At 40.7% G+C, this 15,008-nt stretch overlaps 1 protein-coding gene across 2 annotated transcripts in view; it reads right to left on the minus strand.

Moving 5' to 3' along the window:
- PHKA2 (phosphorylase kinase regulatory subunit alpha 2) overlaps positions 1 to 15,008 on the minus strand; it is a 52,494-nt gene that overhangs the window by 13,998 nt on the left and 23,488 nt on the right. For both annotated transcript variants that reach the window (XM_059816044.1, XM_059816037.1), the window contains exons 16-27: positions 13,321 to 13,465; positions 12,735 to 12,813; positions 11,676 to 11,839; positions 9,041 to 9,214; positions 7,827 to 7,915; positions 6,549 to 6,682; positions 4,867 to 5,023; positions 3,292 to 3,371; positions 2,965 to 3,043; positions 2,710 to 2,839; positions 1,017 to 1,118; positions 251 to 369 (exon numbers count right to left, since the gene is read on the minus strand). In XM_059816044.1, coding sequence (XP_059672027.1) covers positions 251 to 369; positions 1,017 to 1,118; positions 2,710 to 2,839; positions 2,965 to 3,043; positions 3,292 to 3,371; positions 4,867 to 5,023; positions 6,549 to 6,682; positions 7,827 to 7,915; positions 9,041 to 9,214; positions 11,676 to 11,839; positions 12,735 to 12,813; positions 13,321 to 13,465 — 1,452 coding nt within the window. The remainder of the gene's footprint in view (positions 1 to 250; positions 370 to 1,016; positions 1,119 to 2,709; positions 2,840 to 2,964; positions 3,044 to 3,291; positions 3,372 to 4,866; positions 5,024 to 6,548; positions 6,683 to 7,826; positions 7,916 to 9,040; positions 9,215 to 11,675; positions 11,840 to 12,734; positions 12,814 to 13,320; positions 13,466 to 15,008) is intronic.

Raw genomic sequence — 15,008 nt, forward strand, 5'->3', positions numbered from 1 at the left:
TGTTCAAATTCTTCTACATTCAGCATGTGAAACGATCAAAAAAGGAAGTAAATTTTTGGAGGAAACATCCCTTTACTGCTTTCTATTTAGGGATCAGCTTTAAATCAAACGATCTTCGAAAACTTCTGTCATTTACCAAGAATGTATTTGGCATTAAAAATGGTCTCCTAAAATTAACACACAAAAATCTAATGTAACACAGTACCAGGACAGCTGCATTTTCTGAGGAGCATTGACAGAAAACCCTCACCTGCTTCATCTCACTCTTCAATTTAGTAATTCCACTTCTTTCTGTTTTGGTTGCTCCAGAATGCCCCATTTCATGAATGGAAATCGCAGGGCTAGATGAAGAAGAATCTACAGGTCGCACTAAAAGAAGCAAATGGGCATTTTTAAAATTCTAGGGTGTAGAAAAACAGATTAATTTTTATCTAGAAGTTAAAGATAAAAGCATATCCTTTCACAAGTGTACAATGCTCTTGGTGACAGCATCCTTTCAAATCACATCAATAGTTCAAAACTGATTACATCAAGTCAGGGGCCTAGATCCATACTTGGATATTGGGACCTGATTTTCCAAAATACTGGGCAGTCATATCTTCAAAAGACATCAGAGTTGCAATGAGTCTCTGAGGGCTTAAGAATGAAGCTGGGAGACAGTTGAAGCGCCAGTCAGGAATACCTGGGCATCACAGACATGCTCCCTGAAAGCAGGTTAGATGTGCCGTTTTTATGGTCTTCATTTGGTCATATAAAATTTCTTCATTTTAAAAGTTTGCTTTCGTATCACTGAAAACTTGATACAATCTTATTTCAGTGCAGTACAGCTTCCATCATATATATGTGTTTTGTTTATTCTACAGCAGACACAGACAGGTACTGACCACCCATGATTAATACATCACCTATACCTCTATTTTACATGCCAAGAGAGTAGATTCCTACTTATAAGACAATCTAACTTTGTATTTATAGTTCTCACTTAACATATACAAGTACCCAAGTGGACAACTTACAGCTCCTTTCCACACCAAACTCTTTTCCACTGAGAATATGGTGTAGGAGATTTTTCATATCAAAGGGACTTAGATTCATCAAACTCTCTGAAGCTTCTTCACCTAGTTAAAACAAAACAAAAAGAAAAAAAAACAGACAAACATCACTAGAGGTTGCTTTATAGGTTGTCTTCCTAAGTGAACTGCTGACTGACTGAAATTCAGTCACATTTCCCTCGTGGCTAGTGCTTCCTTTAAAAAAAATTAGTATGTAGAGTCACATTTCAAAGAAAATACATTTCAAGATCAAACAACAAACACTGCATGGAAATAACGCTATTTGCATTAGTGAATAGTATACTGCAGCTCATGTGAAATCTCACTGAAGCTGATGATGAGAAAGCAGTTGCTCCTTTGTAGGGCAAGATAAAGGCATTACAGCCATCTCCCAAAAGCAGATGACATGCAGATCTAAATTACAGAGCTAGAGTTATCCCATAAAGAAATGCACGCATGTGGAAGGCTTGTATTTTATTTGATTAAAGGATCATGCTTGTAAGTGAGAGAGAGAAAAAGCACATACATACACATGAGCACACGTGTGTGTGCAGAGACAAATCTCCCATAGAACATGGAAAAGGCAGCAGTGAAGCTGAGGGCAATGTACAAAGCAGCTAGCTTTTAAGGCTAAGGAATAACAAAAGGGATCCCAGGAAAGAGAGGCTTTGCACTGTGAACAAAGCAGCTTCCACTATTCAGCTACAGATTTGGGGGAAACAGGGCTTTCTGTACACTCTTCATACAGAAACAGAATTATCCCAGAAAATTACTTGGCTCCTTTTGTCAACTTCTTTTAAGGGAGAAACCTGCCACTCCCTCAGTGGCAGCTAGCCACTCAAGTTAGAGAGCAGCAGTGTCCAAAGTGGGCTCCATATAACTAACTCCCAGGGACCCCCACTTCACTCCAGGAGGGAGAAAACCGGGGAGACCACAAAATATGCTTCCACAAAGTTACCCCCCTTTAGAGTGTGCTAGGGCATTAGAAACAGTAACAAGAGCTGAGCCACAAAAATATGGCCCAGATCATGCTCCTAAGTGTCAGTATTTGACTATATATTTGTCACATTAACTTGACTACTTCTCACGACTGCTCCTTCTTAGACTTCTGATCACTTTAAATAGGGAAAAATCCTTCAGTGATTTTTCAGATCTCTCTTCAGTCACAATTTCTCTTGTTTCAATTTTCTCTTCCAAAGTGAGTTTGAAAATATTTTTGCCTTGCACCACTTGTTTGTTACTTAATTCTTGGGGGCTTTTAGGGCATATGCAACATCTTGGGGGCCCGTAAGAATGGGTTTTTTACTGATCTCCTGGCAAAATAACATATTACTAGCTGAAATCTAAACAGCAAATACTTTTCAACTAAGCACATTCAAGGTCAGAACACTTACACATAAAAGGAAGACGATCAGAAGTTACTTACTGAAAGTCAGGGGACTTAAGTATTTAATATCCACTTCAGTTTGAATAACTGGGGGATGGGGGGCAGGAATCTTTCATTAAGTTAAAAAGGGAAGTTATTTTCAAAGTTTGTAACTGCACATGCTGAACGAAGAAGTTAATAAAAGGATTTAACACATACAAATGAAAAATCAACCACTGAGGTGAAGCAGAAATAACGCCCTAAGTACCCTTATGATAAAATTCCTCTTACCTGAGCATTTCAGACTCCGAGCCAGCTCAGTGGCCATCACCTGAATTATCAGACCAATGCGGAGCCTGAGCATCTCCACAAAAAGACTAGGCTGTGACCGCACGTACATCGCCAAGTACATAATTATTTCCTGTAAGGACAAATCCATAAAGGCACCCATTCAGAGTGGGTCCTCTTGGCTCTCCCAGTCACAGAGCAAACACTGGTGCCACACTGGGCACAGCTGGAAGAACCCTTTTTACACATGTTGCATACCTGTGTCAGGACTGCAATACTGATATCTTGGCCGCTGGCTTCATAAATAAGATCTATGAGCTCCTCAGGTGGCAGTGGGCTGCAAGAAGGCAAACTACAGTTGGCAGTGACTCAGGCACTTGATATTAACCTCTTGAACAAGCACTAGTACCAAGTCACCCAGAAACATCTTTGTACTGCAAAAGTGCCTACGATTCTGCCTGGGTGGCTGCAATTCCTTCTGAAGGTAAGGAATGAGTTTAAAAACAAGGTAATAGCAGCAGAATGGTACCAGCAGGAAGATGAAGGGCAGGGTGCTTCTGTAACTGAGGCAGAGCTCCAACTTACGTGGTAATGATTTTCTCACGGGGTTCTGGTGGCAGGCCCACTGTAAGTTGCTTGTGGTGCGACAGAAGGTCTGTGCATGCCTATCATAACGCGACAGAAAGCAAGAGACCTTTCTCTGAGTCATGTGGAAGTGATACAGCTTTTAATTCCCAAAAATGAAGCATTTCTTTAGCAATTTTTAAGTGCATTTCTATTAATTACCAGACATGCAGATCCAGCAGAATGCTGTTAACTAGTTGCCAAAGATCCCCTGAGGTCAACAGGACTATGAAAGTCTGCCCAGGCTGAAAGCCTGCTTCCCTGCTCAGTGAAATCAGCAGCATAATGATTAGGGAGTCCAGTGGGGCTGGCAGATCAATAAAGAACTTTATTCTTTATCATAAGATAAATGTTTATACCTTATTTAAGACAAAAAACATTTTTAGTCAATGAAAAACTTGGTAGTATTAGCTAAAAAATAAATCCTATGTACTCTTAAAACAAACAAGCACTGAACACATTGCATCACATTCCTGAATTATGCACCCTGATACATTCTGAAATAGGTCCTTCCCCCAGTACCACAGTGTTTACTCTTTTATATCAACCTCCTTTAAAAGTGAGTACTTAGTTTACCTGTTTTACCATCCTGAATCAAAGACCTCACAGAGTAATATTCCTCTGATTTTGAAAAGTCTATTTTCCCTCCCTTAACATGGAACAAAACAGATCATCTCTACTCTCTTCCTCCCAAACTCTTTGTCAGTATCTTCTCAATTGAACATACACGGCTTTCTGTGAGCATGTCTGTACTGCTTGTCCACCATGTCTTGAGGATGGAAAAGGTTATGGGCTTAATGAAGTACCATGCAGGGCAATTATTAGAAATTGCTCCCTGCAGATATGACCGTCACTAAAATAGGGCATCCTAGGTGTGACAGTCAAAGCTTTGAAAATGGCCAGGAATTAGAGAAAGAGCTCTTCAGAAATATGCAGGGATAAGTAGGAAATTAAACAAATACTTTAGCGAGTACTTGAGAGGAAGCATTTTTGTAATGTTCAAAATCAAATCTGTACCCTTACAGTGGATCTTTCTTGTTACCATTTAACAGTCCCAGATATTTTAATGCCTCTGAACACCCACATCCGCGCACACGGCAGACTGTCTGCCTAATGGGATGGGAATCATCAGAACTTGTTTTTGCATCATCACTAGCACCTTGACATACTGGTGCTCCAAAAGTATTCCTGTTATCACAATAGCAATAGACAACTACCAACAACAACTACAGCTTTCATAGCACATAATTAAGCATCTCCAATTAACAGAGATCAAATGAAGCCTTCACAGTCATTTACAGTGTGACATTCTCAGTCCATGCCAACATTAGCACAGTTCACAGTACAAGTGAAAGGTAAAGATGTCGTAATAAGATTTTAGATCAGAAAAGCAACCAATATTTATTGAAAAATGCTGCACTATGTAAGTTGTGAAGTATGACCAGAAGAGAATAAGCACAAGCCTCGCTGGCAAACTAGTAGTTTTATCTCTGTTTCCAGGCAGGACACTAAACCAGCATTATTTATATTTCATACCTCAGCCAGGACTTCCACTCTCTTTTTAAGTATACCGGAAATATAACGGATCAAGCCCCATTCTTGATTGAGGCCTGCCTTTCTGTAGAGCTCGTTGAGTAGGCAATGAACAGTGACACCATACTGTCCATCCAGCTCTGTGTCCCAGTCAGCACCTCTGCCAGAAAAGACACAGAAGGTAATTGTCATCAGATAAAATGGTACACTGTTTAACCTTACCACACAACAAGCAGCCTGATTTTGATCGCATTGCTTATTTTGGTGTCAGAATTAAGTAGTACATGGGACATGTGGGCCTTCACCAGAGATCAGTTGTATGTGGCCAAATGGTCTTGATACCAGGAACTTTCATGTTAACTTGAGCACTCACTTAGCCATGAGCCTGTAACTTCAAAGCAACCACCCAAGGGATTTCCCAGCAGGCTTTAAACTGAACATGCATGCAGACAGTTTGCTGGAGGAACGCTCCATGCAGTGCTTTTTCAGTGTAGAATTCAGCAATATCTTCAGTACTGCTAAAGACTGCACCCATTTTTCAGATGCCTCAGGGGGTTCTAAGTTTTTTGCCCTGCCTCTTTCTTAGCTATTAACTAAGCTTCCAGGCTGCTTATGCCATTACTGAAAAAGCAAAGGAGATTTCTGTTCCTCTACTGGTTTTGAAATCCACTGCATTATGGCTTTTCTTTGATAATGCTTTGAAGTGTCACAGAATGACCTTTCAACTCCTGCTAGAGGGGCAAAGTCCACCAGAAGTCCACCTGCCTGCCCAACAGACTCCCATGATGAAACAAGTGCAGAACAGGAAATTAAGGGTGTTGCATGTAGTTAAACAACAAAATGGTATTTTTTCAGGATTTCCCTTGCTCATTAAGAGAGGCTGCTAAACATTTTGCTTGGGGAATCAAGAAGATCATAGAAGAGGTCCTCACAGGAGAAAGACTAAAATAAACAAAAATACAATCTTTGTAGCAGTGAGGAAGACCATCCGTGATTAACACATGCTTGTCTTTCCACCCAAAGCTAACTTCCTGCCAGGTTCCAGCAGTATTCTCCTGCACAGGAAAAAAAGCCCAACAAATGGACTCCAGAAGATGATTCTGCTGGATTGTATTTGTATTTTGTTCCCATCAAACCTATCTAAGTAGCAGCTGTTGACTAACCCCAGCAGCTAGGGTCAGACTGTTTCCAAGAATGTTTTGAAGAGCACCGAATTTTAGACAGTGGTGCACTTAAACATGCAGAGGGATTAGAGGAAAAATAGTGACTACTCATTAAAACTGCATTTTGCTTTTAGTTAGAAAATGACAAGATGAAGTTTCCCTCCACTTTCCTTCTTGTGTATAAAAATCACACCAAATCTTTCTGAACTTAACAGAGTGCCACAAATATAGCAAGGTGTGTTCTCATTCCTGGAAAGGATTTGTGCATTTCACTTGTGAGCCTTGGAGCCTGTATGCATTTGCAACTGTGTGCCAATCAACTCTGAAATTTACACAAGCATTTTTTTGTATCCAAATTATTTATGTAATCAAGCTAACTGAAAATATGCTTGTTAAAGCACAAAATATTTTAACCTCTCCCCTCAAAACACAACCCTGAACAGTGGAAAGCTTTTGCACAAGAATAATCAGATAGTTGTGACCAAACTTAAAGATGCTGAAGTTTATACTCAGACAACTCACTTTAGTATATGCAATATATATAAGATATCTGCTTGATCATGGAGCGTTGGACATTCCTTCAGCTGCTCAACAAGCTTCCTGCAATCCAAATCACCGTGAGCGTCTTTAGGTAAGTGTAAAACATTTTCACAGTCCTGAAAACAAAGATGGATGAAAAATCAAAGAAATGATCTTGAAAAAAGTAGCAGATCAAATGCAAACTGTAACTTCCCATTAAACAATACAACAGACTTGCAACATAACTCTGCACTTGAAATATAGACACATCACACAGTTCTTGCCAGACTACTGCATACATGAAAAGTAGACTAATCTCAGGAAACACAACACCCAGAATGGAACTTTGTCTCTAGTTTTGGTTCAATCAACAAGGAAAGCCATTTTTTGGACAAAACAAAGAATTATTTTGTCAAATAAGGAAACCACATTATTTGCATGCTTTTCCTGTCATTTGCTGCTACTTGTAAAAAGAAAAGCAGAAGATACTGCCTTTTTTTAGTTGAAATTATTTAGAGCTTTTTGAGTTCCATCTCTAACCTGTATATATGTGGTGTTTTATGAATGCAGGTATTGCCATCATAAATTTTCCAAGCTTATGAAACTAACATGTTAACTAATCAGATAATGCAATCCTGTGATGAGTTCTTGGATGAAGAGTTGTTTTGTTTAACAAGCTATTCAGCAATTTATATGGTCTTAAAATACCATTTCCGCAAACAGAGCCTGTAGAGCTGAATCCTTCAGTAGGCTGGATACGACCTCCTGTAACCATTCTCAACAGGTGGTCACACATACTAAGACAAAACAAGTGCCCAACACAAGCCCATCTTCATGCCTTGTAGTGGGATTTGGCTGGTGCCTTAAGGACACCTGTCCTTTCACACTCTCCCCTCCTGCCCAGACATTACTGTAAGTAGCATTTATTGGAGAACAACTCTAAAGGCCATAAACATCCTGTCCTTCCCTTTGTATGTTCAGTTAGAACTAAAGATGATGACTTAACCTTTGGCCTTTAAAAATAAGTACCTTTTATATTATTTTCTGTTTGGCATACATAATTAAAAATTTTCCACTTGATAATGTCTATTTAACCAAAAAACCTTCACCCAGCCAAAAAATAAATTCCAAAACAAGGGAGCAGCTACCCGGTGCCTCGGGCAGCATGGCTTGTCTGTGAAGGAAAATGAGAACTTGCATAGGGTTTGGCTGGGAAACACAGGAAAGGCCACAGTATTGCAACCTAAAAACACAAACAGCATAAAAATTCCCACAGCTTACCTTTGTCTCAAAGAAATGCGGATTATCAACAAGATTCAGAGACTTCCGGTGCGTGTTCAGAACTTTAGTGGGAAGAGACATAGACACAGCTGGAAAGCAAAGCCACCAGAAAAAAGAAAAAAAAAGTCTGCTTGAATAACATCAAGGTCAAAAGCACCTACATGAAGCAACTATACTAGGTAAAAACAACCAAAATACTTCCACGAGTCAAAATATAGAGGCAATGCTTCTGAGATGCTGTGCATGGAACTCGGAGACAAGCTCATGTTCTGAACCTTATCTCCTTGCAGGCTTGCTCCAAGAGCTTCTGAGATCAGCACTACATGCTCAAGTGATACCTCTTATGACAGCCCATGCCTCAGAAATCCTACAGCCCAGTGACCCGGCCCTGCTAAGTGTTTTAAACATTTTAACAGGAATCATGTGGAGCAAATGGTCTAACTGCTAAGATACCATAATTAAAATGATAATGCTAAATGCAGGCTAATGCTCTGTTAACTTCGTATGTTGAATTCAATAGAGGATCAGATGATGGGGCACATGAAAGGTGGGAGAAAAGACTAACAAAAAAGCTTGGAAGTTATTAATTTACACTGAAGTTAAGGGAAGCCTTCCCTTAGCCAGGACATTGAATACTACATTCCTACATATAAAACAATGCATATGTTAGAATCTATTTACAAATTCAGTCAAAGCATTATTTTGGTGTAAATCCTCCAATCAGTCTATTAGAAATGTAGCGTAATTAGGAATAACGTCCTCCCTCTCTACTCCATTTGTTCGTACAAATTTAGAAAGTACATGTGCATACTTACGTTTTTCTGGCATTGAAACATTTTGTTTTGCCACAATTTTATTAAAACAAGAAAGTCCATTTTGTCTGCCTTTGTATAAACAAAGACAAAAAAATGAATTCACTGACTCAGATTCTACAATTCTGTCCAACTGAGAAGCTGTAGCGGTTTCAATAACACTAACTTTGATTAAACATTACCTTTCATAGCAGGTTATTTATGTATACACCAAGACATGGGATACTGTAGGAACACAACAGTAACAGCTTCAGACTCATTCTTATTTCTTCATAACTACAACATACTTGTGCCACTAGTTCTTTTTAAATGGCAGAATTTTGAAATACTTGAACTTACCCCTTGTAGCACCCAAAACAGGTTTTCTATTATTATCACTAAATAAATAATAGGAAGAAATACCTGGAACCTCCAAGCCCTTTGTCTTGGCCATTATTGACAGTATCTCTTTTGTGGAATGGTTTGCACTGAACACAGGTGGTTGATTCGCAGTCTTTGAAGTTGGAGGCAGGTATGACTTCAGTGCTGTACTCTGCAGGACATCATTTATATACTGATCCAGCTCATCCTGGCTTTCTAGTGTGACATACATAAAAGAAAAGGTTTATTAAAGGTAAAATCATAATTTATCAGTGCTTTCTTTTTCAAACACACCACTCTCTTCTTGCTTATATAGAAGGGCACACAAAAATGCAAGAATATCATAAGCAAGAGAACTTTAAGCTAAACAAATTGGAAAGAAAAAAAATCAGTTTTTGACACTTTGAAAACAGTTACAATAAGAAGTTGGTTTTCCCTTTGAAAGGAAGCAAAACTGTTTTTATCTTGCTGGTAGTCCACAGACCATGGCTGAACTCAATGACCTTAAAGGCCTTTTCTGACCTAAAGATTCTATGATTCTATCTCTTTCACACAAGCTCTTGTCAATGACTCCTCACAGTCTCTTCCTTCCTCTAGCCTCTTCCACACAACCCCCATCTGCTGACTGTTCAGACTCAGACTTTCCAGGGAACTACAGGCCTGTCAGCCTGACCTCGGTGCCGGGGAAGATTACGGAGCAGACCATCTTGAGTGCATCACGTGGCATGTACAGAACAACCAGGCAATCAGGCCCAGTCAGCATGGGTTTATGAAAGGCAAGTCCTGCCTGAGTAACCTGATCTTCTTCTATGACAAAGTGACCTGCTTAGTGGATGAGGGAAAGCTGTGGATATAGTCCACCTAGACTTCAGTAAAGCCTTTGACACTTTCCCACAGCATTCTCTTGGAGAAACTGGCTGCTCATGGCTTGGACGGCTGTACTCCTCTCTGGGTAAGAAACTGGCTGGTTGGCGAGGCCCAAAGAATTGTGGCGAATGGAGTGAAATCCAGTTGGCGGCTGGTCACAGGTGGTGTTCCCCAGGGCTCAGTATTGGGGCTGGTCTTGTTTAATATATTTATCAATGATCTGGACGAGGGCATCAAGTGCCTTCAGTAAGTTTGCAGATGACACCAAGTTGGGTGGGAGTGTTGATCTGCTCGAGGGTAGGAAGGCTCTGCAGAGGGATCTGGACAGGCTGGATCGATGGGCCCAGGCCGACTGTTCAATGAGGTTCAACAAGACCAAGTGCCGGGTCCTGCATTTGGGTCACAACAACCCCATGCAATGCTACAGGCTTGGGGACGAGTGGCTGGAAAGCTGCCTGGTGGAAAGGGACCTGGGGGTGCTGGTTGACAGCCAGCTGAGTATGAGCCATCAGTGTGCCCAGGGGGCCAAGAAGGCCAATGGTATCCTGGCCTGTGTCAAAAAGAGCGTGGCCAGCAGGAGTAGGGAAGTGATCGTGCCCCTGTACTTGGCGCTGGTGAGGCCACACCTCGAATACTGTGTTCAGTTTTAGGCCCCTCACTACAAGAAGGACATTGAGGTGCTGGAGCGTGTCCAGAGAAGGGCGACGAAGCTGGTGAGGGGTCTCTTCTCGTAAGTGACAAGGGATAGGACAAGAGGAAATGGCTGCAAGTTGCATCAGGGGAGGTTTAGATTGGATATTAGGTAAAAATTATTCACTGAAAGAGTTGTCAGACATTGGAACAGGCTGCCCAGGGAGGTGGTTTAGTCACCATCCCTGGAGGTTTTTAAAAGACTTGTGGATGAGGCGCTTAGGGACATGGTTTAGTAATGGACTTCGCAGTGTTAAGTTAACAGTCGGACTTGACGATCTTAAGTCTTTTCCAACCTCCAGCCAGCAGGAGTAGGGAGGTGATCGTGCACCTGTACTCGGTGCTGGTGAGGCCGCACCTCGAGTACTGTGTTCAGTTTTGGGCCCCTCACTACAAGAAGGACATTGAGGTGCTGGAGCGTGTCCAGAGAAGGGCGACGAAGCTGGTGAGGGGTCTGGAGCACAAGTCTTATGAGGAGCGGCTGAGGGAGCTGGGGTTGTTCAGTCTGGAGAAGAGGAAGCTGAGGGGAGACCTTATCGCTCTCTACAGTTACCTGAAAGGAGGTTGCAGAGAGGTGGGTGCTGGTCTCTTCTCCCAAGTGACTAGCGATAGAACGAGAGGAAATGGCCTCAAGTTGCACCAGGGGAGGTTCAGGATGGATATTAGGAAAAATGTCTTTACTGAGAGTGGTGAAGCACTGGAACATGCTGCCCAGGGAGGTCATGGAGTCACCATCACTGGAGGTGTTCCAGGAACGTGTGGATGAGGCATTGTGGGACATGGTTTAGTGGGCATGGTGGTGTTGGGTTGATGGTTGGACTTGATGATCTTATAGGTCTTTTCCAACCTTAATGATTCTGTATGATTCTGTGTGTGATTCTATGATTCTATTACTCAGCTTTATTGCAGCAGTTACTGGTCAATGCCACTCTACAAATGTAAGAGGAATATGCAAAAATTCCTTCTCCAAATTAAGTCATGCAGGTACTGTCCTCAGACTGATGCATGAGAAACCTGAATGACTATCAAGTGCACACAAAATAGACTCTGCATTGTAGGTAAACCGAGGCTCTGCTGATAGAACTCGACAGAGAAAAAATCTGAAGTGAAAAAACGCTACCTTTTTCACAGAAATCTGCTGGATAGCCTCCATATTCACTGTCAGGACTATTACGGCCTTCATTAGGGTCATCAAACAGTTTTACATCACAGTCTGGATCCAGGAAGCTCAGATACGTATGAAAAGAGGTCGTAAGAAATTCTGATAGCTTGCCTATCTTCACCCTGCAAACAGGAACACATGCCAAAGAGCATTAACATCCACCATTTTGATACTGATTAATGCTCACTGAGCTTTCAACAACTCCTCCAAAATTTATGAGATCTACTGTTAAATCCACCTTTGGTAACTACAAAGCAGCAGATACTGAGGAAAACAAATGCAAAATAACAGTTGCAGATCCAGCTGGGTGCTTACTGTTCCAGCTACTAATTGAACTTAACCGTGTTATGGTAACACCTACGGGCCTAACTCAAAGCCTTATTATGCAGGGTGCTCTATGTTTATATGAAAAGAGACCCTGAACAAAGACCTAAACTCCAAGGGTAATGCATGAGAAACTGGGGCTGAGAAGTTCCCGTGAACAGCAGCATCTTTTCACAGAACTGCAGTGCTGCTAAAAAACAGAAAGTACATCTGATTGTCAGAGGAAGATACTGATTGAGAGAGGGCAAGCAGAAAGAGAATAGGGAGGTACTGTGGCATCATATTAAATTGCTTTTATATGTAGATGAATGGAGCACATAAGCTTCCAAATACTATATGTAATTCATGTTTAAAACATGTCCAATAACTGTGAAAGACAATTACCTCCTAAAAACAGAAGTCCAGCCAAGACCAAGTTTTTTTATTTTCGAAGGTTTGACATTCGTTTTTCCTTATCCCTTAACGGCGGTCAGGGATGGTACACCCTTTGGGAGACAGATCTTTTCTATTGCATCTGAGGTCCAGCTACCATCTGATTGCCACGTAATAACTAAAGCTGAAACTTCTGTCTCTGCAGAGTTCTAGTACAAGGTCTGTGCACTATCACAAGTTCAAAACTGAGTCTTGTATAGGATTTAATTAAAAAAAAAAAAAAAATCACAGAGACAATCATTTTGGGAGTTCTGACATTACCTTGCACCTCCAAAATAACCATCCTCTAATTTTCTTATGGTGGCAAGAACTGCTGGATGAATGTCAGTACCATCATCAACTAAAAAAGAATAGCGGAAGAGTTGAAGCTTACCAACATATTCTTAAATTATCATGTCCAAATAAAGTGGATTACTGGGTGTTCTCTACAAAGTAAATCAGACAAATTTAAAACAGAACCCACAACTGCGATCAATACTAGCTTATTCAAAAAACCCCAAACAAACAAGCAAACAAAAAACAACCCTGAGACAAATTCTAAAGGGATTTCTCAAGACAAAACCCAACCCACTCAAGACAAGTTCCAAAGAGATTTCTATCTAATTTCTTTGGACAGAAGTAGTATGGAGATGATTGGGAGATGCAAGGATATAAAGGGGGAGTAAAACCAAAATGAAATATTACCATATCATCCAAATTCAGCATACACTTGAGAAGTTAAACTGTACTTTTGATGTTAAAACACAAATGTTAGAACAGTCATGCCACCTGTCTCCTCTCAAACTGACTTCCATCCTAGGTCCCTGTAGTAATCTACGCTGCTTGAAACAGAGAAAATTAAGTTTACCAAGCATTGTGTGGGTGATGGGAAATGTCAGGGTTGGTCTCCCTGTCATCCTCCAACAAGAAGTGAGGTAAGCCAGCTCTGTCTTGAGCATCTCTACAATCATCTGATTGTCTAGAGCCAGATAGAAGTGATGCTGGTCAGTAAACTAGAGAACAGAGAAATACGGCATATGAGTAGTTGTCAGTGCTCTCCTTAGTTTTTTCCATTTCCTCCCTTAAATCATTCACAAAAGCTGTATGAGCTATTCCTGACCACAACACAGACTGCATGAATTAACCTAACAAGGCCTGTGACTGTGATAAAGAAATCCATACTTGTGCAGAGTCCATTTTCTTACACTTGCAGGCTGTCTGTGAAAGAAGTAAGCCATACAAATAAAAAGTAAGACAATCACACCCATGAAGTAGAATCTTCCCAATGATGAATTACAGTAACCTATGATCTGGAAGACAGAAGTACTCTAAATGTGGAAGAAAAGGCTAACAATAGCAACAAAACCAATAAACAGGCTTAAGTGCACACTGGGGACTAGTAACTGTATGTCTCTTGGGAACAATGTGAAAGTCAAGCAGAATACAGAAAAGCTGGCAGTTACTGTGCAAAAAAGGTACATTAAATGTACAATGGTAAAGTGTGCTGTTCCCACTACAGAGGAAAGCCAAGAACCACAGTAAGAGACTATTATGGCTACTTTAGGAGCTGGAAACCAAAAAAGCTGGGCAAACAATGGAAAGTACATCAAAGCGGGCACAACAAAAGTTAAGGAAACACATAAGCCTTGGGGAGGGGTGGAAAAAGGAGGTTAGGAGGTTGGGATGTAAAATAAACATCAATTAGTAAGACACATAATGGTCAAGGAGAAAACATCCTGTAAACGCATGGGCAGTAATAGGAAAATACAGATACTGTAGGTCTGCTAATAAAGAAAGAAAGGAGGTATGAAGAGAGGATACAGACAAGTTGAAGCATTCGATGCTGGTTTTACTGACAGAAGAAAAGCAGCGAATTATGACCTATAATACTACTTTTAAGGAAGCAATAGGAGTCTAGACTGAGTATGGGAAGAAAATGTTAAACAGCACGTAAATTCAAGCTGGTAAAGTCCAGAGATATTACTTCACAGAACTTAAGAAACCAGCCAAAACAATCTCTGAGCCACTCGCAATTAGTTTTGATAATTCAGGAAGAGTAAGTCTCCGAAATCCAGAGAGAAGAAAACACACTGCTCATCTTTAAAAAGGAAGAACCAGGATAGCATAGACCAGTCAAACCAATTTCAGTGCCTGAAAGCACAGGGAAACAAAGCCAATTTGAGATTGCCAAGATAATTACAAAATGATAAAGCAAGATAGCCAAGCAGTCACATCAAAAACAAATCTCAGCAAACCAGTCCAATTTCCTTCTTTGGGAGCAACTAGATGGTAGGCACAAGAAAGTCACTGACATCTCTCAACTTTTGCAAATTTTCACACTAGTGAGCTGAAGAAAAAACGTCTGAGGAGGCAGAACTGCTTGAAAAATTGTTCTCAAAAGGTAGTTATTATCCATTTTTTCAGAATGAGAGAGCATCCAAATAGGGTCAGCCTTTGCCCCACACCTAATCAATTGCTTTCATTAGAGAACAGGATGAAATACAAACTACAAAACCACAAAATTTGTGGACATTACTCAAGATCAACACAGATGAG

Source organism: Gavia stellata, chromosome 1 (genome assembly GCF_030936135.1).
Source record: "Gavia stellata isolate bGavSte3 chromosome 1, bGavSte3.hap2, whole genome shotgun sequence".
Lineage (NCBI taxonomy): Eukaryota > Metazoa > Chordata > Aves > Gaviiformes > Gaviidae > Gavia > Gavia stellata.